A 26,681-nucleotide genomic window follows, 5' to 3' on the forward strand; every position below is an offset into this window, starting at 1 on the left:
CTTTAATCGTTATCGGCGATTACGCTTCTGGTCTTACCGATTCCAAGATCGTTATCCAGAGAGCATAACCTACGTTACCCCTTGGGCTGAAAACAAATTATATCTCCCTGGATTAAATCCAATGAAACAGAAGGAAAAAAAAATGGTTTACAAAATAACAAGCAAAACGAAACGGGACGTTCCTCGAAGAATCTCTTCATTAACTCGGACACGTACACAGGTATTTATTTAAAAAGCAATCGACTGTCGAACACCGTTACACAGGGACACTTAAACCACTGCGTAGTATAGTTGCCCGATCTATAGATCTACGCACCTATCGAATCGGATGGATCGGATAGACTAGATCGCCATGCATCGTAGACAAGCGACTCGTACAGTATTCTTCCTAACATTGATAACAAGTACGACTCGCTTCTCGCGGTTCGTGCGATAATATAAAGAATGGGATTAAACGAGTCTGACATTCACTACTTGGTTAGCGCGAGTAGCTACGCGAAACTTAACCCCAGGAGGACCACCTGAGATCCCCTTCGATCCTATTTCTATATCATTTGCAGCTTATTTTTTATTGATTATTTCACGTTGAAAATACTGCAAGGTGGCCAAAGATCTAGCAGCGTTGGTTAGACAAAGCTATCGTTAAGAATTTTCTATTCTTTCACCCAATTCGATAGGATTGAAGTTCGAGGGAGGGTCTGAAACGATCCCATAAGTCATCCCAGGGTTAATCCGTCGCGTCGATAGCAATCTTTGTTCGTCGAACGATTCCGAGGCCAATCGAAATGATTTGCTGTTATTCTGACAGGACGTACCAACGAATATCTCGTGCAATTTTCCACACCGTATTTACAGTTAAATAATAAGAGTGATTTTGTTTAGTCTTCAGTTCTCCTCCTAGATTAAATTCTATTTTATAGCGTACGATTGGCTACCAAACGTTCCGTGTATTTTCGACGAGTAACGATTTCGTTTTCGAAATTATTTCCTGATCAGTTCGAGCAAGCAGAAACGCGACAACGAGAATCTCGAGAAGCATTTTCTTATTCGAACGACACCAGAGAATCGATTGAGCGTACAACGTCATAGTTACAGCGCGTTACCATGTTAATTGCGATATTTATGTACATTGGTCTCCAGCAATTTCTATAGGAAACAGAGACCGCAAACGCATGCTTGCCCTTACTACCAACCACTTCGATATCAAACAGGTAGGAAAACCGGATGCTAGAAGTATACCGCGCTACGATTATTTTCTTGTCGATACGGTGAAAAATCGTGGCGATGAACGTGAAAAATTATAGTTCTTGCACAATCAAACGCGAATAGAATTACATGTGTCAACGTAAGAAATAGTCGGTTATCGTTACCATTCGCGCGTTACCGATTTCGCGCGAGGACGAAGATCGTCGACCACTGTTTCGGGACAATGAAACGTTTTTCATCGGTTGACACTTAAATCGCACAAATGTGTTTCCAGATCTTGATCGATTGCGGTTTTAAAGCAACATCGTGTCGCTTACGAATACAGGGATATTTATGTACAGATGAAAATTTGTGTTTGGTTGGACTTTCCTCGGAAATCAAACGTAATTTGATTCATCGGGGGTCCGAGAAATGGTTTCAGATATGTCAGCGACGTACCATTTAACGGTCAACGCGCGCTACGGAGCATACGTTGTCAAAGTTTACCTACAGACACACCCACGGTCGTTCGTAAGAATGTCCACGACCACGGCGCAACCAGTCCCGAAACCGCGGATCAGAATCGATCGTCGATAAACGTTACAAAAGGAACAGCCTTTAGACTAGATTTAGTTCAGTTAAGTATGGCCGCGGGTAGTTTATTAACCCATCAACTACGGAACGCACCATACGAAGATAATTTGGTGTTTTCAAGAGCAAATACAACTAATGATAAATATACTGAAATATTTCACCTGCGAAGGGCGTTTCCTGCACCAAAATGACGCGGCTAAGGGGTTAATGACACTATCGCGTGAACCAATGATAACTCTTTCGCACGTGTCGCAACATGTTTGGCAAATGTAACACTCGGATAGATCGCTACACGTTCAAGGAACGATCACGGATTACGGCGCGGATCCTCGCACCGAAGCGTCCCTTTCCCGCAGCACTTTGCCGATCGTTCACAGAGAAACTTACGCATACCGATAAATTACAGGTACTGATCCAATTACAACCAAACGTCCACGAAACACCGACACTAATTAACAATCGATTCGTCGTTCGTCCATCCTAGTTTCTCCGTCCTGGATCGTTCGGCAGATCTCGGTCACGTCGCGCGCGCAGAGACCAGAGATCGGCCGACGACGATTTTCCACCCGCGTCACGGTATAAAAATGAGAGTCCAGCCGCGAAATCGCGAAAGAATCCACCGCTCATCGTATCCCGGTCTACTTGATGTTGTGCACCGAGAGCAGGTGCTTGATGAAGGAGGCCTCGATCCTCGATCTGTAAGGACAATATTGGCAGGAGAAGTGGGTCTCGAACGTGACCATTCCGCAGCCCATCTTGAGGTGCTTCCGCAAGTTTGACGCCCAGGAGTACATTTGCCCGCAACGGGGGCATACGTGGAGCCGTGGCCTCACGATCGGAAATAGGGGAGCATCTGGAAAGAAATTTCGGTTAAAGAACGATCGCAGGGAGAGGTCGTGCGCGATCAGAGGAGATGGGAGAATAAACAAAAACGTGGGATTCGCACGGGAGTAGCTTCTAGACACCGAAGCGCATGCCTTGACGATCGTTCCGACTCGTATCCCGGAGCAACGATGCTCGATCCCGCGCTAGTCTCGCGAAAAAGAAGCGTTCCTTCGTTCGTCCGAACGATCAGCGGTTTACTCGAAAAGAGCAGCTAGGAAACAACGATGCTAACACACCTGTACTTTCTCGTGCACGCGGTAATACTCACGCGTACGGTTGCAGTTCCTGTTCCCTCAAGTTACCTGCTCTCCAATCGGAAGCAAAGAAACACCTGAAATCTATGACGACGTTGAATCTTCGGGTTGGCGTTTACGAAGCAAATGATCAAGTACACTCAGGGTTCGATAGTCTTTCTGTTTCAGAAATTTCTTTCCTATGGGAAAGAGGAATTTCCCGAGAAATAATTTCGAACATGGAACTCCGGTGTAAAAGGATATTCCATTGGGAAAACACAAAGTTGACCTTAATATCTTTAAAATACAAGACACAAAAAATACATACGCTATAGAAACCATGCAAATTTTGTGTACAATCGTTTTTTCATAGAGCGCATAGCTTGGCAGATTAATTAAGGCGAGTATGTCACCGTGTGTAGTATAAAGCTGCGGGTAGAAAAGAAAAGGTGAGTCGTGGGTGTAGTCGAGTTTCTTCGGACAAGTTCCTTCGAATAAGGGAACGCTTCTGTCCGAATAGTTCGTATCGAATAAAACCGTACACGATCGAAAATATTCGTAGACGATTCAGCGAATGAAGGATAGATCTCAGGCTCGAAGGAATGCACTTTATTACGCAAGGTTGTCGTTGAGTGACACAGTTCAATCGCAAACACAAGTAACGGGTTTCGATGTTCGTCGAGAATTCGATTTCAGAACGAACGAGGCGCTAATGCAATTCCATTTGGTGTTTGCTTATCATGTGCCTCTTTAGGTTTCCCTTGAAATTGGACTTGTAGTCGCAGACGGTGCAGTAGAAATTCGGTGGTTTGCCGCAGACCATTTTCTTATGATAGATCAGACTCGAGGACCAGACGAAGGGTCGACTGCACCACTCGCATACGTACTTGCTACCTGAAACAAATATTCTAGTTAGCGTGTTGTCGCGATGGCAAACAGCTCCCCTTACAACGTCGAGAAGCCGCGCAGCTCGTAGCGTCTCGTTAAGGATGATCGAGACTGTCGTGAGACATCAACGTGATTCTCGTTCCATGAATAATTTATTGATTACAGAGCAAACATTCGATCAAACACTTGTGACATGCTCTGTCCGACTATATATAAATATACATGCGTATGTACACACTTCACCCTCCACCGATTCTACTCTTAGAAGACCACCCTGGTACTCGTCATGCGCGCGATTTATCGATTTCAATCACTAATGCAACGAGGTAATCACTAACGGTCGCGTAGAGACCTTCTCGCTTATCATCCGAAGTGAATGCGTAGGATGTGCTTCTGCAAGCTGCTCTTGTATTTCGTTCTATGAGGACAGTACGGGCAACACTCCTTCGGGTCTTTCCCGCACTCGATTCTCAGGTGGTTCTTCATGTTCCTGAGCCAACGATAGCCTTTGTTGCACCTGGGACACCTGAAGCAACCCGGTTTCTTGTCCAAGCAGCTGCTAGATCTCTGCGGTATCTTCGAGCTCGCGGTATTCGACGTTAACGGTATCTTACGTTCGTCGACCGTTCCGCCGTGGTAATGATAGCCGGACCACGATAGATCTGGAAAAAAAGGAAGAATAACAATCTCTCGTTAAAGCGCGTTTGCGCGCGAAACGCGTTCGGGAAGCACTCGTCTCTCGAAAAACGGTACAATGCAACGCGCCGTCTCGTCTAGGTATCTGCGATTTGCGACCAGACGGCTGGACCAGATGCAAGCCAAATAAAACGATGAAAACGCCTCGACGTACACAAAGGAGAACGGATCAAGAACAATATATGCGTTGGAACAGCGATGTGTGTATGTCCAAATGCTTTACAAACGTTGCTCTTTATTTGTCGTGAAATTTGGCACATGCCTACAGACGCACGGATAGATTTACACGTGTCGTGCGATCGCTCGATTTTACTCTCGAACGATGCAAATTCTCCTATCGAATGTCTACCCTATGATAGGGTTACTCTATCGCGTTACAGAATTTCGCCCGACGACTTAAGCTCGACAAAGGATCTTTCTATAACTTACATCTGCCTACGCGTTGGCATCTACCGAAAGGTGGTTCTCGAGCAGGGAATCAAAAACTTTGCGCAGGTGAAGCGAATTGTTTGAAACTTATTTAGTCGTTGGAACTTTGGAACGTTCGCTTGGAACGCAAGAAAAGTATATCGCGAAGATGCATCAATCCTCGGATAACTGTAGCGATACGAAGTTTCTCCGTACCTCCAGCCTCGAGTAACAAAGACGATTAACAGTAGAAAGTTAGAAGATTTAACATTTTATATGACGTGAGTATTTTATCGCAGCTTTCTTCAAGTCAACGGATCGGTTTAAATGAACACAGTGATGAGAATCGTTCCAGTTATCCGAGAATCGCTATACAGTACATCGAACAAATACAACGACTTTATCTAGCGTTCGATCTTCTTTCTGGATAACTACGTGAGAACATCCAGTAGAAAGTATCCAGTCAGAATTTCTGGGTCGATTTACGAGCATAGCGTCGCTAAATTTGTTCCATCGAGTATACACGGTTCCGCAAACGCGTCCAGTGCTAAAAAGAAAGCGGAAACGAAACGGATTCGTTAGTTTAAATGGTGCTGGAAAAGACGTTTCTGCCAGGGTGATTAGTTCGAATGTGTTGATAGAGGTTGCCGCGTTGCTTGGTCCTGTGAGCGCAGTAGGGACACTTGAACTGCGGCTCCTTGCCGCACTCGTGCCTGGTGTGTCTGACCAAAGTGGCGCGATGCTGGTAACCTTTGCCGCAAGTCTCGCATCGATACGGAAAGTCGACACGTTTGGACACCCAGAAGTTCGCCAGGTTCTTGATCAGGGGCATCATCGGGTAGCCGCAGTCCCCCTGGTATCTCTTCGGAATAACCACGCACGGAAACTCTGCAAGTCACAAGGAAGAAGAAAACGGGGGACGTTAGTTGACCATGAACGTGCAAACGCTTCGAATTGGGGGATGCTTTGTCAGACAAGAAACCCAACTACCATTTAAAACATCCTTTAATCGTCACGACACACAGGTTTTTAAATGTTTTAATATACAAACCGCATTGACGCGTTTACAGATTGCTCGAGAAAGGAACGATCTAGCATTTATTCGAGTAGAAAAGAAAAAAAAAGGAACGTATGAAAATAGCAGAAACGAGCCTCGATGAAGGTGTTTCTCTCGAGGAATGTTCTCGTCGTTCAATTTCTCTGCATATTGTACACCTCTAAAACGGCGGGGCGCATGCTGGGATGACGATTTCTGATGTGTCGATGGATCTCGTCGGAGGCATTCGCCTGGGCGTCGCAGTACGGGCATATCTTCTTCGACGTTAATTTACAAACTTGCATCATGTGCGCGCGAAGATCGCGCAACTGATCGAACTTGGCGGAACACTGCGGACAGAAACTGGCCGATGATTCGCCGACTCTCAGACAGAGATTCTGCACCGATCCATGGATCCCTGCGCGCCGCCGCGACGCATCCGTCCTGAGGTTACGCAACGTGCTTTGACGCGTACCTGAAATCGAACGTGTCCAATTAGAAATCTCGTCCCGCTCCGCGATCGAACCGACATCGCAAGACGTTATCAACAGAACAATCGTACACGATAGAAGGGGATGGAGCAATGAGAACGCAGCAACGTAAAGTGTATCGCTACTTACAGAAACAATCGATCGTGTTCTTATTTGGAATTTATTCTCTCTAATACTTTTTCGTCCACGTAATGCGTACAATAAAATTATGGTAACAGAACGGATTAATAAAAAATGATAACTTTAAGTAAAATAGTCTGAAGTACTCTGCCTCTGCGACGGAATCTCTCGTAACGAGCCTTGCTTGGATAAGGGGTCCCCCTACCTTCGACAAACTTTGGTTATTTTCTTCTTTTCGTGTAAAAATAGTTTCAACGATTCTGTAACAAATATAACCACGTATCTTTTTCCAGACCATTCTACGAACCGGTAAATGGACAAAAGGAGGATAGAAACGGGTAGAAGAAGGTACACAGGGATAAACGTCGTCCAGAATATCGAGTCCTGAAAAATCATTGTTCACGCGTCTACGGTAAAGAGGCCCCTTAGTTTCTCCAAAGGGAAAGACGTCGTTCGCCGTACGTCGCATCGTTAACCATATTCTACAAACATTGCACACAGCAGTCGATTCGATTGTCTCCTAATCGGGAGTTTAACGTCTCGAACGATAAATGACACGTAAGTTTCGAGTCCGCGAAAAATGATCGCTTCTCCGCTCTCTTATGCGAGCAGGTTTCAGCGATAAACAGGAACATGGAGCGCGCGAGAAACGAGGTAGTAGACGCGCAGATCGCTAATTGAGATCGATCACGTAGACGTTCTGACCGCGATGGCACTGGCGGATGTGTCTGTAAACGTGACCGCGTTGCTTCATCCGGGCTGCGCAGTAAGGACACTGGACTTTCGGTTCCTGGCCGCATTCGAACTTGGTGTGCCTCTTTAAGTGCCAGGCGTGAATGTAACTCTTGGAGCACCTGGAGCACGTGTGCCTCTCGATGTCCCTGAGGGTGTTGGTTCTTCGTCTTCTCGAGCTCAAAGGTTTCTCTTCCTCGTAATCGAAGTCCCTCTTCTCTTCCATCACCACCGAGCACAGGTTCTCCAGGTCTGCTTCGATTTTGATTCTCTTGACGTCTAAAAGAAGAAAGATCAAACAAACGAGGAATTAGAATCTTCGAAGACGTGTTTTGTGACCGGCCGGGCAATAAATGGAAAAACAAAAAAGTTATGGGATGGAAGATTTCTTTTTTTTGTCTGTTTAATCGTTACGAAGGAGATCGAGTTACTTTCCCGCGAGTTATTATCCCGTCACCTGGTCGCTGAAAGCTGTCGCGTATCCGTATATCGTCGTCGAGAGAACTGAAAAATGTTTGGAGGAACGAAGAAACAGCGCGTGACAAAATAAATCGAAATAAACGCGAGATCTCGGCACGAAGTACGAAAACTCGATTCCTGAAATTCGCGACCAACCTCGGGCACCGCTGCACTCTTCAAATCCACAGTAGCATCGTTGGAATGCTTTTATTCGATCATATGTACAAAAGAACGGTTGTAACCAGCGTTGTTCGAGAATCGTATACAAAATTAATACAGCATGGAACCAATGAGAAACATTCAACGGAGAAAAAGAGGCCGTCGTGGACAGCGCCATGTTCCAACGAGGTTCGAAGTAACATCGACGGCCTTAAAGTCTGCAACAGCACAATTCCTCGTGAACTTATCGCTGTCAGGGGCTGAGGGTGCAACGCGTCGGGTGCCCAGACGGCCGGCGTCGGCAAGCAGCGCGATGGAACACGTTCGTAGCCCAATAGAAATGGTTTTGTTTTCAAACAAAGAAGATTTCTTCTCCCGAATCGACGCGATTCGGTAGTCAAAGATTAATTCATGCGACGCTACGAGCGCGTTCCGTGCCCCTACGAGCAGCCCCGATTAGGTGCGCGGTGAATCCTATGAAGGAAACGCGCGACGAACAGAGAAAAACTGGGAAACGGTCGAATCAACGAGCTTGACACCTCGACGATCAGGGCGAGTCGATGATGTAGACACGTTGACCCGAGTGTATTCTACGTATGTGGTCCTTCACGTGAGCCCTCTGCTTGCCACGATTGCCGCAGTAAGGACATTTGAATCGCGGCGCGACGCCGCACTCGTAACGGAGATGACGGTTCAGACTTTTCGCCACTGTGTAACCGTTCCCGCACTTGGGGCACACGTGGTCCTTCCTGCTGTATCTGAGTCGACGCGACCTGAAGACGACCTCCGACGTCTCCAATTTCCGTGCCTTCCGGTACAGATTGCCGGTGTAACCGCTCCCGTACAGCATACGAGACGTGGGGTCCACTGAAATCAAAGAAACGGAACGGTTAGCGAAACGATGAATTGATTACGGGGAAACGTGACAGGGTTAGATTCGTAGGTTCGTCGGGAGCATCCGTCTTTGCGATACGTCATCGGCAACAACGATACGCTTCCGAGAGCATCAAACGGAAGAGTATCGTTCTCGCCAACGACGAATCGCCAAGTGAGAGGAGTTACTCCTCGCGAAGAGTAAGGAAGCAGCGCTTAGGGTCCATTCGCCAACGATGTCTGCATTTCGCACCGATCGCCGCGATAGCGGATTATCCTAGAGCCAAAAAAGACATCTCTGCCCGGGGCCCCGATCAAATGGGAGTCCGAATCGTCAGTGTTCGAAAAACTCGATCTAGATTATATCGAAATGTTTTTAAAATTACCGGAGTTCAGTAGTCGGACTCGTTATTCCGAGTTCAGAGGTTCCCCAATTGCGAGCATTGGGGATCCCTAACTCCCCAAAGTTCGTATTCGATAACTGCACTGTTAATTTAATGAATACTTACTCGAATGACACTGACGGATTTCGTACACTTGCTTAACGTGAAAATAACGTAACAAAAATTTTGTTGTCAGTTCCCATAACGAAAGCATCGGTAGAAAAGTTGTTCTCTGTGCATAAAAAAGTTAAAAATTGTATTAGAACAAGAAAATAAATAATTCTCCTGGGTTGTATATTTTTTTCATGCAATGCAATTCTTTTATTTTGCAGAGAAGAATGAGATTCTTGTTGAATAACTTAAACGAACCGATTCCCCATAAGCAGGAGCGATCAAGTACGCGCACAGAACAGAATCTAAGATTAAATTCCGGCTGCACCTTAGCTCATACGCTATTACATTTTACTTATTTTTATGCCTTTATTTTTCATGCCGTATTTATATCTACGCTCACGTAATAACATTTAATGATAAAAAAATCAGAAGAATAGCTTCGTCCAGTAAAAAAATTACAATGTTTACTAATAGTTTTTTTAGACGATTTTCTAGGAAACAATTACTTCTTAAACATATTTATCCACGCGGTTTTAAGGTACTACCTACTCTTCTTTTTATATCGATACCAAGGTTATCCTAAACATCCTACGAACGTCCAGCTCACAACCTTATTCGAGTTATACGACCTTCCTCGGATAACCGAAGACCCGATTTCGTTTTAATTATCCGAGGATGAGAGTATGCCCCGAAACAAGCTCTGGACTCGTCGAGATGCTGTGCGAACAACCGCGATGCATCGTGGAAAGAACGTTTATTGCTTTACTCCTGAATAAAGTGCGATGCGTTAACGATAAAGCGTGCATGGTCTCGATCTATCGATGGGAACCGCTCGAAACGTTCCCACGTATTGTCCGCGAATCGATTTAGACTTTCAGATCGATCACGAAGACCGTCTCGTGCGGATGTTTCTTCCTAATGTGACAATAGATCTGCGAGGTTTGTTTGCTCCTCAATTCGCAATAGGGGCACTTGAATCTGGGCTCGTGGCCGCACTCGTACTTGAAGTGTCTGTTGCGGTTGCCCTTTAACGTGAAACCGCGATTGCATTTGGGACAGTAATGCAGCATCTTCCGTGGCTCGTAAACTAAACGGTCGTCGGACGCTTCGGGACCAAGTCCTCCCAGCCTCGTCGTAGCCAGGTCCTGCCAGCAATTCATATCTGAAAGCAAACACGGACTCGTGAACCACCGTTCCAACCATTTCGCCAACAAGCTTCCCTAGAAAGGCTCTCACCAACAACCGTTTCTAATCACACCTCACAGTTCGCCTCGTTAATCATCGTTAAACCGTAACGTCGTTGCCCTGGAAGAAGGGGATCGCTGGGGTGGAGGGAAACCGCCCTGCGGACAAGCACAGAGGAAGCGAGGAACGTAATCCTTGGGAGATTAGGAAACTTGGGGAAGATTCGTTGCCAAGGTAAGACACGAAGCGCGGCCCAACTGCCAGGGATTTTCGTAGCTTTGTCGGGATCGGTGAAAACAAAAAAAACTGTAAGAGCGGAAGATCGCCGTTCCCTTTGTCAAAGCTTCACAAAAAAACAGGGGAGAGCAATTTACACCAAAAAAAAAAAAGAAAAAAAATGAGAGAGAGAAAAGTTATTCGAAAACAAGACACCCGTTATCAAGCGTACGTAGAGTACATGAGGTATTTGAACATCGATTTATTTGTATCTTACAATTCCACAGCGACGATATACGATCACAAAACATCGTGGAAAATGAGGAATAGTAACTGTTGAGACATCGAAATGTTATTTCACGAACACTTATATCCGTGTGGGTCCGTAATCCCGAACGAAACGATTAGAAAGAACAACATTTTTCGGTTCGTACGGCGCATCCCGTCTCGTAAACGTGGTTCTAGCCCGATCTAAATCAGGCGCACATTTAAAAACGTACTTATCTTCTACTACATCGTTAATTATATCACAGCAACAAAAACAGTCGGCCACTAACGTCAAACGTCTAGGTGCAATTAGAGCAACAGGAATAAAAACTTAAAAAAAAAAAGTAAAAGAAAAACAACATCTTCGCCGCGAGACGAAGAGCAACGACGCCTTTGGTTTTTCGAAACGGCTCGATACGATCGGAACCGATTTCACCGCCGTACACCTTGGTCTTCGGTTTAAGAGATCTGTGCCTGTTCACCGGTCTAACGTCCAGTCTCTCCACAGCTGAGGAAGTTCCTTCGTGATGTCCTCCATCGACGTAACGTTTACCAAAAAAAAAAAAAAAAAGAGAGAAAAAAAATCAATCCATAACGTTTGTCCCGACCGCCTCACCCTGTACCACGTATATATTAGCCTTCTTACTTCGGTTGGTAGCGCTTCAGTCTTTATAATGGAAAACGTACCGTACGAGGGTAACGATTTACCACGCCTCTTCCATGCAACGCACAACGCAACGCAACGGACGTAACATTTACTCGAAACAACTTTTAACGTATCCAACAAACATGCACTCGTCTTTTCGCACAATCTCTCCAAGCACGTCTCGCGCGCGACCGCGACTCGTTCGATCCCGACAGACGGAAGTGCATTTATATTCGTTTCGCTATTACGAACATCGAAGGTGTCGTTACCATAATTAATTTCTTATCGATATCGTTACTTCTTTTTAGAAAACATACAGCTTCATCTAGGGCGCCTAGGAATCGTAAACGTTCGTGCTCCTTAACCGTACGTATATTCATTGGAACTTTAAATGGACTTGTACTTAAAACACGCCTTTTGTTTTGTTCATTCAACGAGGAATGATCTTTCCTAGAAGCACGGAAAAATTGTAACGCACAGACAACTAATAAACCGGTCTCCCGAACCGAGGTTCGAGACACGCTTGAGCATCGCCCTGTCCCACATCTCATAAAATGATCGCTTCTCCTAATTTTATAAAACATTTTAAAAATTTGTCAACAACGAAAAATATATATATATATATATGTATATATGTATATGCATGTATGTATGTAAGTACGTATATACACGAAATTATTTGCTTAATCGAGTCGGGTCCGTAGTCTCGCGTGGCTTACGTTTCACCGTGCGATCAGCATCGCGGTTAACACTTTGCGATTCCTTCCTACGATCTTGACAATTTATTTCGAGACTAGTATTAAGCTGATCTAACGCTACTACATCTTTTCTCGCAAATCAGAAAAATGTTCGAGCATTCCCCGTTTACCTTCTCGGGAAATTCGGGAAAGGAAGGAACTTATACGTGGAATTCTTCTACGTACTTTCGACTAAAATTTCTTTTGTACTCTTTTATGGACTTTTGCTAGGGAAAAAAATAATAGTAGCTCTTTGTGAGTGTTGGTTAACCCTTGGTGAATTCAAGTTCATTTATGGGTTCTGCGAATGACTCGGAACTGGAGTCGAAAGGTGGAGTTGACAGGGTTTGCTTAAAAATTAACGAATATTGGTCCTCGGAGTTTTCTTATCAAAAACAGTAACCGACCGCAATGTGTTACTCTCGATGGCACAGTTCCATTTCCGTTGGGCCACACGAGCAGTTTCCGGAAGTCCGAGAGAGGACGACGACAGAGATCTTGGAAGGGACAGAGATCTAGTCTCTCGAAGGCGGATAACCGTATCGCGGTGAGCGATCGATTGTCTTAAATATCGTTCCCGACTTTTGCTGGGTGTTTAAGAAAATGTGGATACTTTTGTTAAACACCCTTCGTACGCCACCATCATCGTTCATTAGGAATGATTAAAGATAATGCGGAGATAAATCTCGACTCTAGTAACGTTCTTAAGCGAAAGCTTCCGGGCCACGGGGGTCCGGTGCGCGCTGCAAGTTCAATTCTCGTACTTGAGATGCACCACGTACACTCTCTGGCCGGTATGCCTGGTTCTGATGTGAGACATCACGTTGGACGTTTGCTTGCTACGGAACTCGCAATAAGGACACTGGAATCTCGGTGCTTGGCCGCACTCGTATTTTAGGTGCCTGGTCATGTTGCCCTTGACGGTGAAACATCGTCCGCACTTGGGACAACCGAACGGCTTCCTGAAGCAATCGGCGAACGAACCCTTGGCGTAGGCGTTCCTCACTCTGTCCTGCGAATAGTAATTCGGCAGGGACCTCGATATGGACGCTCCACCGGAATCCCCCTCGCTGCCAGCCTCCCTGTTGTTGGCATCGCTCTCGAACGCCTTGCAAGATTGTAAAACGAAGTTTAGATCCAACTGTGGCGCCGCAGCATAGAAACCTGAAACTTCAAAATCGGTCTGTTAATCGGTGGAAGCGTCGTCGATGGGAGATACAGAGATAGAGAAATTGTGAGAGTGATCAGAGAGATATCGGAGGAGGGATCGAGAAATCGGGGATACTCCTGTCGGGAACGTTCATCGATTGGATCGGATCGCATGCTTCGGACTCGCGAGCTTTAACGGAAAAAGAAAGATACCTTGATAAATTGCGGATGATCTTCGAGACGATAACGTCGAACCGATTTCAATCGTTCCACGATTAATCATAGCGCGACTCGAAAACGACTTTAACGCGCTTTGTTATACTAGTGTCTACAGCAAGGATCAACCTCTTAGTCTACGGTAATGATAAATAAATCTATGAAAAAAAACAAAATCGTTGCGGCAGCAGTCTTCGCGTGATGAGATCCATGACGTGTCCTGGTTGACCGTACGATTACTTAAGAACGCAGAGGAATCGATTACTCGCACCAGGCATGTCCATACCGAGCTCCGGAGCTCGGACACTTTCCTCTACTCTGTCTTGGTATACGTATATCACAACATCAGCTTAATATATATATATATATATCAGTGGAAGTTAGCATATAGTCTTCTACTTTATAAGTGAAATGCCCGGACAGCAGAGTTGGGCTGACTACTTCGGACACTCGTCCATAATTATCTGACTAGTCGGCAACCGTAAACGACGTTGGTCAATTCTTTGCCCAACGCTGCCAAACAGACGCAAAATCCACGATCCGTTCAACACCTTCGTTTCGCTATGGCATGGTAGGGTAGTTCCCCGTGGACATGCCTGACTTGTACGGTTACGTGTGCAGCGCGTTAGCTAGGATTTACGTGTAAGTGATAGAAGAAAGAGTAAACTACAACGGACAGTTCCTTTTTTTTTTGTTCTTTTTCTTTTTGTTGGTTAAGTGTCTTATCCAAAAATTCCCGTTTACTTGCAACTTTACAAGGATATGGCGACTCGTTCGTTAAAGATTCTCAAGCATCGATATACTATCCTAAGAGTAAAGTCTTGGAGTCTCCACGTAGGTCGACGATAGATCTTCAGGATGAGCGCGTGCGTCGGAGGGGTACACACCTCCGCTGAAAGCGAGCGAAGACGTAAAGCAACATCTAAGTTTATTTATCCGAGACATTCTCTACCCGAAGGGACGCGCGTTAACGGTTCTCCGTGATCTTCGGAGTTCAGAGCTTCATGTCGAAGATAAACACCTCCTCTTCCGGATGCTTCTTCCTGATGTGGGCGTACACAGGCGACGTTTGCTTGCTACGGAGACCGCAGTAAGGACACTGGAACCTCGGCTCGTGACCGCACTCGTAGTTCACGTGACGATCCTTGTTCCTCTTTAGGGTGAACCCGCGGCCGCACTTCTGACACTGGAACGGTTTCTTCTTGTCGCTGGGACTCATCTTCAGGCCTCTCCGTTTCACGTTTTGTCGCACTTCCAAGCTACGTTTTCCGATCGATCCCGATCGGCTCTTGTAGCTCATGCTCTGTCCGAACGGAAGCGGCAGGATGTGGTATCCTGAAACACGGAGATGTAGATGCTGAACAGCATGACTCTCGGTCGCTAGGAGCGAGATCGATCAACGATGGCTGCGAGCTCATCGAACAAACGGATTCCACCGAATGCAACGCTCTTGAATCAGCCCAGACCTAACACAGCCAAGCGCATTCTCGGACTTTGCCGAAGAACCGTAAACATGCTGCACTCGGCGGAACGCGCGTTTGCTACCGTTTCCTCGATCGCTCCAAGCTCAAACACGCAAGTATAAGTTAGGCATTCACGACAAATCGTTTCTGTGTCGAACAAAGAAATGATGAAAATTCGTGGTCTACTGCAAAACGATGAACGCAAAATAAACCTTACTTTCCTGCTCGGTGTGTCTAAGCTCGTTCCCAAGAGTAGCTAGGCCTTACATTGAAACTGCTCGAAAATAAAATAAAACGAGTGTTTACTCATCCATGCATCCTTTAGAAGTACCGATGGTTGTCGAGCTGAAAAATATCGAAGGAATAATTAAAGCAAGCGTACAGTAACTGTCCGTTTATGTGTGGTACGACGAAAGATAGAACACGGGAAAGACAAACTTCATTCGACTGGAGTTCATCGGCGAGCTTTATTGCGAGCAACAGTTAAATTAACGAGGGCCAAGCGGGGAGTTAGAGACGGAAGAAATTGTTGAGCTTTCGGTCCCAGAACATTTGCGCGAGCTGCGGATGATGGACGCGCAGATGTCGGATCATGTGCGCCTTCTGGTAATTCTTCATCGCGCAGTGGGGACACTCGAATCGCGGCGGTTGCTTGCACTGATTCCTCAGGTGCGACAGCATCGATTTCTTCCATTTGTACGGATTGTGACAACTGGGACACTCGTACATCCCGTTACGCCTGATGATCATAAACTCTCTTCCCGAACGGCCGTGAAACCGCTCGACTCTCGTCACCCCTTTACCGCACTCTGAAACAAACACAAAGAGAAATAGAAGGTTAATGGTAACCCACGACAATTTCTCGTCGGATACCTAAAACTCAGTGTTCTTCCTGGATTCGATGGAGCTTTCGACGGACGCGTTGTGTAAACGGATCGAAGCACCGCTTCGATGATCGGTGACCGAACATATGTCATACAAGACGCAATCCTGGAACGAATTCGTCGCCGACCCCAAATATATGCGAATCTCTAGCCTCGATTTTTCGCATATGGTCGGACACCACCGCGTACCAAACACTGAACCTGCGCAGACTCGAAATAATCGACACTTTATTTTCGATACATTGGACTCACGAGAAACACGTAAGATTGTCTGTTTAACGTTTACAAGTTAACGAGTCTTAAGACGAGAAGGAAAATTGGACGGATTTCAGCGAGATCATATTGTCCGGATGATTGATCCTCGCGTTCGTCACGGTGTCCAGGCAGTAGAGCTCGCAATCGGGATGCAGGTTGCGTATATGCGTCCACACGTGCGTGCGCTGACGCAAAAGGTGCTTGCAGTAAGGACACTCGAACCTCTGAGGCGTTCCGCAAGCGTACTTGAAATGACGCGTCATGTTGCTACGATGCTTGTAGCTGCGATTACACTTCGGACACCGATGACGGAAGTGGCCCTTGTAACCTGAAAAAGAAGAAGATTTCGAGACAGTTAGTCGGGAGATTCTGAAGAGCGAGAGCTTCGTGGTCCTTCGATTGGCCTTGAAGTCCTAACAGGATGTCCTGATCCTCGGAATAAGAAGCGTTCAAGCGTGGTTAGTTACGTCACGAGGATTCAACGATAAACTATCGTACGGTCCAAGGTGAGAAACGAGGAAACGAGGTCTGGAGGACGCACAAAGACGAAGTAGACGAACAAAACTCTGGGAAAAAATGCTAACGATCGCGAACGATCTGCTGTTATTTATTACAAATATGGATTCGCAATAAAAAGGTGGAAAGACTGAGCCGTTTCTAACGCTAAGGATGTTTATTTTCTATACAGTGGCTACGAATAAAAATGTACAGTATCGAGAGAAAAGAACAAGGTTACAACGAAAATTGTCCGGGGAGAGGGACGGTAGTGTCGTTACGAAAATTATTCGTTAGCGAAAAGTATCGAGGTTTCGGTCGCATGTACAGTACTGTCTCTCGAACTGTCGCAGCTACTAGTGAGTCTACTTTATCATTATAGAACTGTTGTATTCGCGTAAATGGAAGTTTCTACAGTGACGATTATCGAGTACGTCGTCTCCTGGACCATCGCTGTTGTTCTCTCAACGCACGAGACGCGTTGGGTCAAATTGGTACTCCGTACAGCTACAGACGCACGAACGTCGCTAGAATTAGAACGTCTAAATTGCTATGCGATTGCACATAAAGAGTATTTATGTAGGTTAAGGAATATATATGTATGTATACTTCGTATTTTCAGTTGTACGTATTAGTCGTTCAAGGGATCGCAAGAGAAGATAGTGTTTCCTCTAAGCTAAGTTTTTCTCCGTGATGACGGAAAAAGAAATGAAGTCTGGTGAAAACAAACGAGGCGAAGTTTAAGTATACAGTAAGACCCCGCTTGAAACACGTTCCCGTCGGTGTTTCTCGTCTTTGTCTCGATATACACAGAACCAAGAGAGCTAAAGATACCGCTTAAATTTCACCTACCCGCCTCTCGAGTTGCTGCAGAGAGACAGTACTGTAGTACTCTGTTTTTATTCGTAGCACACCAGCTTCGAAGAAACTTGCTGGAACTTCGTCGAGGCTGGTATACACGAAGGCTGTTTTCGATGCGTTTTAATACTTCGGAAACGGATTCAGGATCGAATGAAGGTACGGACTGGGGTCCTCTGATGTTGCGAATTACTTCCATACGTACTCCAAGTGAAGTTCAACGTTGGATTCCTACGTTTACACATTTTTATACCATTCCGTGAAAAAAATGATCCTCATTTTTCTCATCCTCGACTCTCTGTTTCCTGTCGGGAATATTCCTCGGGGCCTCGCACAGTCCGAGGGGTCTGTAAATCTCACATTCGATGCCGCGCGAGCCGAAGGAACGACTTAGAACTGCAGGGTGTCGAGAGCGTAAACTGGCTGATTGCTGTGATTGCTCCTGATGTGCGTATAGACGTGCGACCTGTGTTTGCCGATGTACATGCAGTGCGGACACTTGAAACGAGGCTCCTTACCACACTCGTACTTGTAATGCCGTATCATGTGGCTACGGTGCTTGTAGCTGCGGAAGCACATCGGACATGGATGACGGTTACGATTATTGTAATCGTAGGCTCGCTTCGAGCTTTGGCAGGTGCCACCGCTGTTCGTCGGCCAATCTGAAAAAGAGAAAGATTTCGGAGCAGTTAGTCGACGGATTCTCGATTCAACGAGGAAATTCGTGGCCCTTGAAGTTCTAACCCTTTGCACTCCGAAGGTTTGTCTAACATAATCGTCTAGCAATTTCGAGGCACTTTTTCGGTGACCTTTCTGAAATGGCAAAACTTTCTTCGTTTGGTTTGTACTACCATGAATAAAATGCGTGTCGAACGTGTCCGCCGTTGATCGATGGAGCGCAAAGGGCTAGGAGGATAATACGAGCGCGCGTGGTCTGGATCGCGAGGAACACGCAAGGTTAACAACGGCATAAAAGCGACGCGGGATAAACTCTCAAGTGTGGTTAATTCTAAGTCGCATAGCTGGGACGTTTAATTACAGTACAGTACAGGGATAGAGAACGAAACCGAGGTCTTTATCAAGAGTTTCGTGTTAAGAAGAAGAACGTTTATTAAATTTATTCCTGAAGAGGACCAGGAGGTTAAAGCGTATAACGGTGAACATTATATTTGGGGAAATTACTTTTGCCACTTTTGATTCCAATGATATCAGTGAACAAAGTAAAGATTTCTTATACTTAAATGAAAAAAAGGAAAAATGTTGGGGTGGAAGGAATGATGTGGAAGGAAGGTTTTCGATGGGCACGGCTCGAGACTTTATTTGCGAGCCACCTGCTAAGAAACAACTAACATCGAAGGTGGAAAAACTAAGTCCTTTCTGTCGCAGAGGAAGTTTATTTTCTATACAGTAGCTACGAATAAAAATGTACAATATCCAGATAGAGAAACGAAAACAATGTTACAGGACAGCTGGATGACAGTCTCGATTTCGATCGCGTATACTTCGCTTTATCCGTGGTACATTTCGAAGCGTGCTTTCGATACTAACTTCTTTGACCCGTTCGAACGGCGCGTGCTCGTCGTGAAAAAATTCGCGAGAACATACCGTCCCCGACATCCGCGACGGACAATTTCCCGAACACCTCCCTTGTAAGATCTTTACGTGACTAGTAAATTATTGCAACTATGCCCCTGACGTGTATACATATCGTTAAAGAAACAATATCTCATTCGCGGACAGTGGCGAGGTAGCCAGAGTAGCGCGTAAGAAATGAAAGCGTACTTCGTCGAATCACACCGTAGTCTTATTTCGTACACCGTGTAGAGTTTATAAAAGCTACTTAAGCTCGGGCCCGAGTGTACATACTCGTGAAAATGTCCCTAAACCGCGTAAACGTCTTTGCACTCGGGCGAACTCGAAGGTACCTTAAAACGTAAACGATTGCACCAGAAAAGAAATTGACGTAAATCCGAAGTTACGTGAGAGCGGAGGGCTCACGTAAGTCGGGGACTAGCTGTAGCCAGAACGACTAATTCAGGCCTGTTGGGTGTCCAGAGCGTAAACAGGACGATTGCTGTGATTGCTCTTGATGTGCGAGTAGACGTGCGACCTGTGTTTTCCGGTGTACATGCAGTGCGGGCACTTGAAACGCGGCGCCTTACCGCACTCGTATTTCAAATGCCTGTGAAGCCCTCGATACCATTTGTACGTCTTCTGACACTTGGGGCAATCGAAGTTACCTCTGGACGTGGTGTTCGCCGGCGGAAACAGGCCGCTGGTGTTGCAGCGCCTCCATCTTCGTTCCGGGGCCATGGTCGCCACGTAGGGCAAAGTAGTCAGGTTGAAGATCACTGGAAATTACACGGTAGTTTTCTAGGTAAGTGAAATTTCACACGAACAAGTACGAGGCTCGACGACACATATAACAGCGGTAATTTTCATATGGATTTCTCTTTCTCTCGTGCCGCGAGAGAAGAGTTACTCGCCGCGTTTGGATGGGGAAGCAACCAAAGTCAGCGACGAGTCTATTGTTAAATGGCGTTTGAAAAACAGGCCGTATCGTGCTATCTTTCGATTCGGACGATGTAATTACCGAATCTGACCCGAAAGATACCAACGCGAACAAGCTCGACAACTGGCAAAACATTTAAAAGCAAATTAGATCGGTTCGACGCAATGTGTCGCGTACGTAAGTCCTCCTAACCCAGGCCCATTCTAAGAGACGTATGCGTAACGAGTAACATTCAAGTACCTTTTGATCTTTATTCATTCTCACAGATACAAAAAACGAAGGATTCCGTACGCCAGGTAACACGAATTCGTTCCATCGAAAGGACGAGTGGATCGATTCGCGTTACCTTTCCTTCTTCGCGATAACGCCAAGTATCACTCAACCTCTGCGATGAGACGAAGTCGTGTCACTGTGCGTACACTCGTCGACGAAAGACGATGCGTGTTTACGTTGCGAAGTTAGCTCCGAACAGTGGCAAACGTTTCCTCTCGTCGTGACCCGTGCGGAGACGATCGAGAAGGACGACGACCTTTGACCAGCATCTGAAATAAAGACAATCGACGTTGTTAGTAGGGTAAGAACAACGTCACCGATGATTTCAACGGGTAAGCAGACGAGATCCTGTTTGGTTCCTCTCGCTCGACGCTCGGAAAATTAACACTCTCGGAGTAATTGGGATTCAGAGAACTTTATTAATTTTTCTCACACATGGATCAAAGACAGTCGATATTTCTCGCGTCGGCGAAGGTGGATCGAAAAGGTACTTGGAGATCGGGCGGAGAGTTCAGTAGAGTCGTTTGAAGCACAAAACTTGGCCAGGATGGTACTTCCTGATGTGGGCGTAAATATTCTGGGTAAACTTGGAGGGCTTCTCGCAGTAAGGGCACTGGTATTTCGGAGCCATGCCGCACTCGTGGCGCAGATGCCGTGTCATGTTTTTCTTTAGCGTGAAGCCGCGGTTGCAGCGTGGGCAATAGTGACTCTTGTTCACGGAGTACACTTTCCGTCGCTGCCTGGGAACGGTCTGGCAATAACCTGAAAGATCGAAGGAACCAGTTAGCAGGAAACATCCCGGGGGTACGAGCACGATTTTCGAAGCTCTTTAATCCGTGTCCGGAAGCGTGTGCACGTGCATCGCTCCGCGTCTTCGTGACATAGAAAACAAAGAAGACAAAAAAAAAAAAAAGACACCCTTGACGCGCAAAACAAAGAAATTTGTTCTATCGTTGGCTTCGCATCCGACGGGAACGAACGCTCAACGAGAATCCGTTTCGAACGGTGAACGATCCTCGTTGAGCAGGCGTCGATCGAGCAAAGCTGGAATTGGGTGAACGTCGCGATAAGAGACTGGTACAGAAAGACGCATGTTTATAGATATATTCTTTTTATATTGCAGAACATGTGAAAAGAAAGAAAGGATCTTACACGGTTTTACTTTACACTAGTCGTCGGTTTGTTTCGTCGTCGATATCTAGAGCGATTTCGACTCGTCGGTGGTTCGGTTGTTCGTTCGAACCTCTTTTGTTCTGCACACACACACGGGGGAGGGTGGTTTTTTTCACGCGATTCTACGGGAATTAACCTGGTCGAAGAGCTTGATGGCGTGCGCCTTATGCCCGGCGTGGCGCGACCTCACGTGTCTGTAAATATTGGACGAGCACGAGGCTCTCATTTCGCAGTAAGGGCACTGATAACGATGCCCCTGACCGCAAAAGTAACGCAAGTGCCTGGTTATGGTGGTCTTCTGGGTGAAACGACATCCACAGTCGAGACACTCGAACCTTTTACGCTCGTTCGGGTGATATCTGTAACTGTTTGTGAGGCTTTTCATGTCCCTCGGGTAGTTAAGAAAGTCCTGTTCGTTCCACTTGCGCTTGTATCGCCGATAGTCATCTGGAAAAAATCAACACACAGGATAGTTAATAGACGTCGGTGCAACGACCATGCGTTAAACCGTGCAACGGGGAAACGTTTCTCGAGAAACACAAGAGTATCTTAGAAGCGAGAGGAAACGTTCCAACAGAGAAGGGGGAAAGATAGTGAGAGCGATATACGAGTCAACGGATCACACATAACACGCTGAATTACTGTGGACGCAGGGGGCGTAATCGAAACAAGGGAACCGAAGGTTCAGCAAAATTCGTTTAATCTTTCATAGGTGTTTACAATTGGCGAGAGAAATGTCTTTCAGCGAGTACATTCGCGATCAGCGATCGATGTAACCGGAAGTCCATTAAATCGATACATATATGGTTTAGCTATTCCGATAGAACGGTGAAAGGTTACTTCCAATAATCATCAACAGTCTGGAAACATTTCAGAAGCACCTTCGTAGTAATCGATCACGTCTAACACTCGCATGGCCCTCGACGTATCTTTGTAGACCCGTACATTTAAAGCATACGATTATCGTATATCTCTTTATATTTTTAATATCTACGTAACAAAAAAAAGAAACAACAAAAATTCTTCACGAATCGTAAATATTATTTCATCGCTATACATAATTCACGTATATTTACATGTAATCGAAGCTAGTACGAATAGATTAGCGTTTGGACTTTATCGGGAAAGCTATCAATAACTATACTCGAAACTTAACGGTTTGCTAACCGCGCCTTTCAACGAATTATACGCGTTAACGTGACTTAACTTAAATTTCTATAACACGAGTAAAAGGAGTAAACACATTTTGCACGATCGCCCATAAAAACTAAAGAATACATATACTTTATGTATTCTTTAATTCGAGTATCTAGAATAACATCGTTATAGACTGGCAAAGGAATCGGTAGGGGACGAGACGAATGGAAAGACTGACATCTGGGTCTAGAAAGACCCACGATCGACAGCGCGAGCGTTAGAAGTGTAGATTTTATTGTAGTAAACCTTCTTCCCTTTGTGATAACGGTTTATGTGATACTTGACGTTGGAGGTATACGTGTAACACTTTTTGCAATACGGGCACTGTATCCCACGGATCCCGCACAAATGGCGAATGTGGTAATTGACATCTTTAAGCCTTTTGAACGTCTTTCCGCACTGAACGCAGTCCAAGCTGCTGGGGGCGTTATAACCATCGGGATTCGGGGGAAGAATCCTGTGCTTCTGATAACAGCACGTGTTCTGCGTGTGGTAGATCAAGTCTCCGAGCTTAGCAAACATTTCGCCGCACTGCTCGCACTCGTTCGAGTTGATCTTCGAAAAAGACGAGATGTCCCACACTGAAAATTAAAATAAAAGGTGACATGTAGTTACGAAATGCTCGAATCACCGTTGGGTCAACGCGCGTTACGAGATCGTTGATGTCGTTCTGTACCAGTGTCAAGCGTAATGTAACCTGTGATCACGTATAGTTTGGAAAGATTACTCGAGAGTAATCCCAAAAGTAATCGTTGGCCATCTCTGCTCTGTAATCGAATCGTGCTAGTTTCGTGAGGACGATCTATGTAAACGCGAGTACACCTACTGCAAAGTAGGCACCGAAAATGAAACACGATAAAAGAGAAGTCACAGACACGTTGATCTTGGGTACGAGGGTGTGAAATAACTGTACCACAGAATCGGAAGCTGAGCAACGCCAGAGTTTTATCGTTTATTCTTTACAGAATGCCTCGCAGTCGTATTCGCTCTGTAAATGCCAGGCGTCCCCGTTCGCCGCGTGCTTCTATCTAATTTTACGGAACGTAACTTTCTCGTCGTTCTGGAAAGTGAAAATCCTACAGAACCATACACAGAGACGATAGCTTGTTCGAACATCCAATCGCATCTAGTTTGGTAAGATACATAATACTGTTCGCTCCAGACAGACAAGAGAAGGCTCAGAACATTTTGTTCACGCCGACTGGCAGCTTAGGATGCCACCGCCTAATGTGCCTGTAAACGTTCGAGGATGAGTTGTCCTTCTTATGGCAATAGGGACACGCGTATCTAGGTATCTGGCCACACTTGTGCCTAATCAGGTCCCACATCCTTCGGAATCCTGCGTTGCACTTGGGACAGATGAAACTCGAGACGGCGAACTGTGTCCTCAAGTTCGGCCACACCATTCTCCGTACATCTGAAAACAATCAGGACGTTAGTCCTGCGCCGGCCGTAATGGTGCCGTTCGCCGAAACTACGCGACGTATCGGACGTCCTTCGTAACGGGATCTAAAATCGATATGTGTGGCTACGTGCTACGTCGCTGGAACGGGTTTGTGATGTGTGACTAGAGAGAGCACTGCATGGAAGAGTGAAACGATCAAGAAAAACAGAAAATGTTGCGTGAAAACGACAGCTTCACGTTTTCCGTTGCTTCGTTTTTTTTTCTTTTTTTTTTTTTATTCAATATGCGTCCTTTTTCTAGCTTAACTCGTACAATTTGGCATAGTGATCGACCTGCTCGTCGCCTCCGTCGACCGTAATTCGCATACACGGCTTAAGAAGTATAATCGTTATGGCATCGGTTCGTAATACAAAAGAAAGATGTCGCGAAAGCTGCTTCGACCAACGCATTGACTCCAATTATCTCTTCGCGCACCGAATGCTTCTCGAGTTGTTTCGTTTATTCGTATCGCGTAAGCTTCGAACATTTATGGACGTTAACAGTCTCGAGCCTCCGCTAGAACCCTGTCTTGATATCGATAAATGCTCGAGGGCTACACGATAGCAATTTCTTTTTACTGGCGAGCATATTGCTACCTAATATTCGTCGAGCAATTCTATCGAGGTAAGCGTTCGCAACGAACGTCACTTTATTGCTTGTACTCGGTAGTTTCTCGGCATCGCTTAACACGTTAATTTTGTCCAGCGTGGTCCAAAGACTGCACGCTCTTCCTGCCGTAGGAACTGATGACTCGTGGAAATACCGAAATAGGCATACGCGATACGCATCTGGGCAGGTGTACCACCTAAAATACTCTATTTATAGGATTTCTTATTCTCTAACATTTGATAGATATGGTAGTACCATAGGGAGGAAAGTTGACTATACAATTTCGAGACGCGTCGACAAGTTCCCCGTTTGTCGTACGTCTTCGCAGGTACCGGCTCCGAATGCGTTCAGTCGAATAAATTTTTTTCGTACGAAGAACACTGCGATAATACAGCGCCCGTGTACTGAATCCCGCAATTCAAAAATACTCGTCACAGGCAGCTGTAAAGAATAATAAAATGTACAATTATTCCCTGAATAGCGTTTCAACCCTTCGAGTGCGGAACACTGTAAAATTAAACGTTTTCTTCGGACGACGCGTGGCTCGCAGTAGTAACTATAAAATGCGTAACTAGGTTGCTAATTTACTAACGAAATATTAAAGGATATACCAGATCTCACGCGCCAGTCCGTAGTCCGCGTCGATGGCACTCGCGTTTAAAGCCCTGTCACGCATAAAAGATTTTTACGCAACCTTTTATCCGTTATTCATGAAATAAAATTATATTTCACGTTCGAGAAATAAAAACAGAGCTATACACACGTTTCACACGTCGTACATTGTTCGAATAACAATTTCGCCTACCTCTGATTTGTAGACACGCACCGTAACTCCAAACTATCATATCTATTTTCAAAAATAGCTATGCTAATTTTTTAAGAAATATACAGAATAAATATAAGTGTGGCAGGACTTTTAGGACTACGCCTACGTGCATCGGGCGCGGACGCGCGTCCATAGCACTCGAAGGGTTCACGCGGCGAGTGCCAATAAAACTCGACACGCGTCTCTCTTCCTCTCGGAAGCATGAAAAGAAAGGTTGTCAAAAAATCTGCAACGTCCCTCGCGTCGAACGTGCACTAGCTGCTAGCTTTACCGGCGTACGTATGAAAACCGAAGAAATGCGAAGCAGAAGACATAGAAACCCAAAGATGGAAGCGGAGGACCGACACGACCCTAATTTCTATGGACGATCACAGGCATCCCGTCGTGTCGCATCCTGACGTGTTTGTAAATGTTCGACGAGCACTTGTCCCTTTTGTTGCAATAAGGACACTTGAATCTTGGCTCCTTGCCGCAGTCGTACTTCATGTGGGTCTTCAGGGTCTTCTTGTAAGTGTAGCCCGCGTTACACCTGGGACAGTGATAGGCCATCCTGTTGCTCGAGTGCCAGAACGGGCCGTCTTCGTGCTTCGCGTCGTAACGACTCGCCCCGTGGTCCGTATTCATCCTGAGGATGTCCAGGATCCCGGTGTCGTAGGGTGGCAGAGCTCGACCTACGAACAGGAAAACATAGGTCACGGTTAGTGGATCGCGTGGTAGGCAACGATCTCGCGATTCGGCAATTTCAGCCACGGGGGTGGAAACGAGAGAAAGAAAACGGAGCAACGAGGGGTGGCCTAGGGGTGAAAAAAAACCTTCCGCTCGGCCCGTAGACCATTTCGGCGTTGTCCTCTGTAACGAAGGATACGAGAGTAGAAGGAAATGACCGAGAGAAAGGGTATGCAATGAGAGTAACTGTCCTGACAGGCGAAGGAAGACATCTATTTTCGTTATCTGGTACACGCACACACAGCTGCTCACACTTTTAGCTTGTTCCATCCTTTGGGATTTCCCGGTGGCCCC

At 45.8% G+C, this 26,681-nt stretch overlaps 3 protein-coding genes across 16 annotated transcripts in view; all 3 read right to left on the minus strand.

The window, feature by feature from the left end:
• Positions 1 to 4,148: 4,148 nt before the first annotated feature.
• LOC128873520 (zinc finger protein 358-like) lies at positions 4,149 to 5,724 on the minus strand. The gene is made up of 2 exons (XM_054117145.1): positions 5,538 to 5,724; positions 4,149 to 4,447 (listed from the first exon to the last, which is right to left on the minus strand). Exons 1-2 carry the CDS (start codon positions 5,722 to 5,724, stop codon positions 4,149 to 4,151), a joined length of 486 nt encoding a protein of 161 aa, XP_053973120.1.
• LOC128873993 (longitudinals lacking protein-like) overlaps positions 4,683 to 26,681 on the minus strand; it is an 89,485-nt gene continuing 67,486 nt past the window's right edge. Inside the window, exons 7-9 of one of the 13 annotated variants that reach the window (XM_054118133.1) lie at positions 7,242 to 7,547; positions 6,042 to 6,400; positions 4,683 to 5,777 (exon numbers count right to left, since the gene is read on the minus strand). In XM_054118133.1, coding sequence (XP_053974108.1) covers positions 6,081 to 6,400; positions 7,242 to 7,547 — 626 coding nt within the window. In that variant the 3' untranslated portion in view covers positions 4,683 to 5,777; positions 6,042 to 6,080. Of the gene's footprint in view, positions 6,401 to 7,241; positions 7,548 to 7,589; positions 8,754 to 9,596; positions 10,419 to 14,069; positions 15,008 to 15,078; positions 15,945 to 16,303; positions 16,603 to 16,918; positions 18,290 to 19,867; positions 19,979 to 21,572; positions 22,033 to 22,267; positions 23,364 to 24,287; positions 26,333 to 26,681 lie in introns of those variants that run through there. The other 12 variants (XM_054118132.1, XM_054118143.1, XM_054118157.1 and 9 more) reach the window with 12 other exon arrangements.
• On the minus strand, positions 10,425 to 14,029 carry LOC128874000 (zinc finger protein 771-like). 2 transcript variants are annotated; one of them, XM_054118193.1, is made up of 2 exons: positions 13,670 to 14,029; positions 10,425 to 13,471 (listed from the first exon to the last, which is right to left on the minus strand). In XM_054118193.1, exons 1-2 carry the CDS (start codon positions 13,737 to 13,739, stop codon positions 13,059 to 13,061), a joined length of 483 nt encoding a protein of 160 aa, XP_053974168.1. In that variant the 5' UTR covers positions 13,740 to 14,029; the 3' UTR covers positions 10,425 to 13,058. The 2 variants fall into 2 exon arrangements, with proteins under 2 accessions (XP_053974168.1, XP_053974167.1); XM_054118192.1 differs by having other exon boundaries at positions 10,425 to 13,477.

This window comes from Hylaeus volcanicus, chromosome 3 (genome assembly GCF_026283585.1).
Source record: "Hylaeus volcanicus isolate JK05 chromosome 3, UHH_iyHylVolc1.0_haploid, whole genome shotgun sequence".
Lineage (NCBI taxonomy): Eukaryota > Metazoa > Arthropoda > Insecta > Hymenoptera > Colletidae > Hylaeus > Hylaeus volcanicus.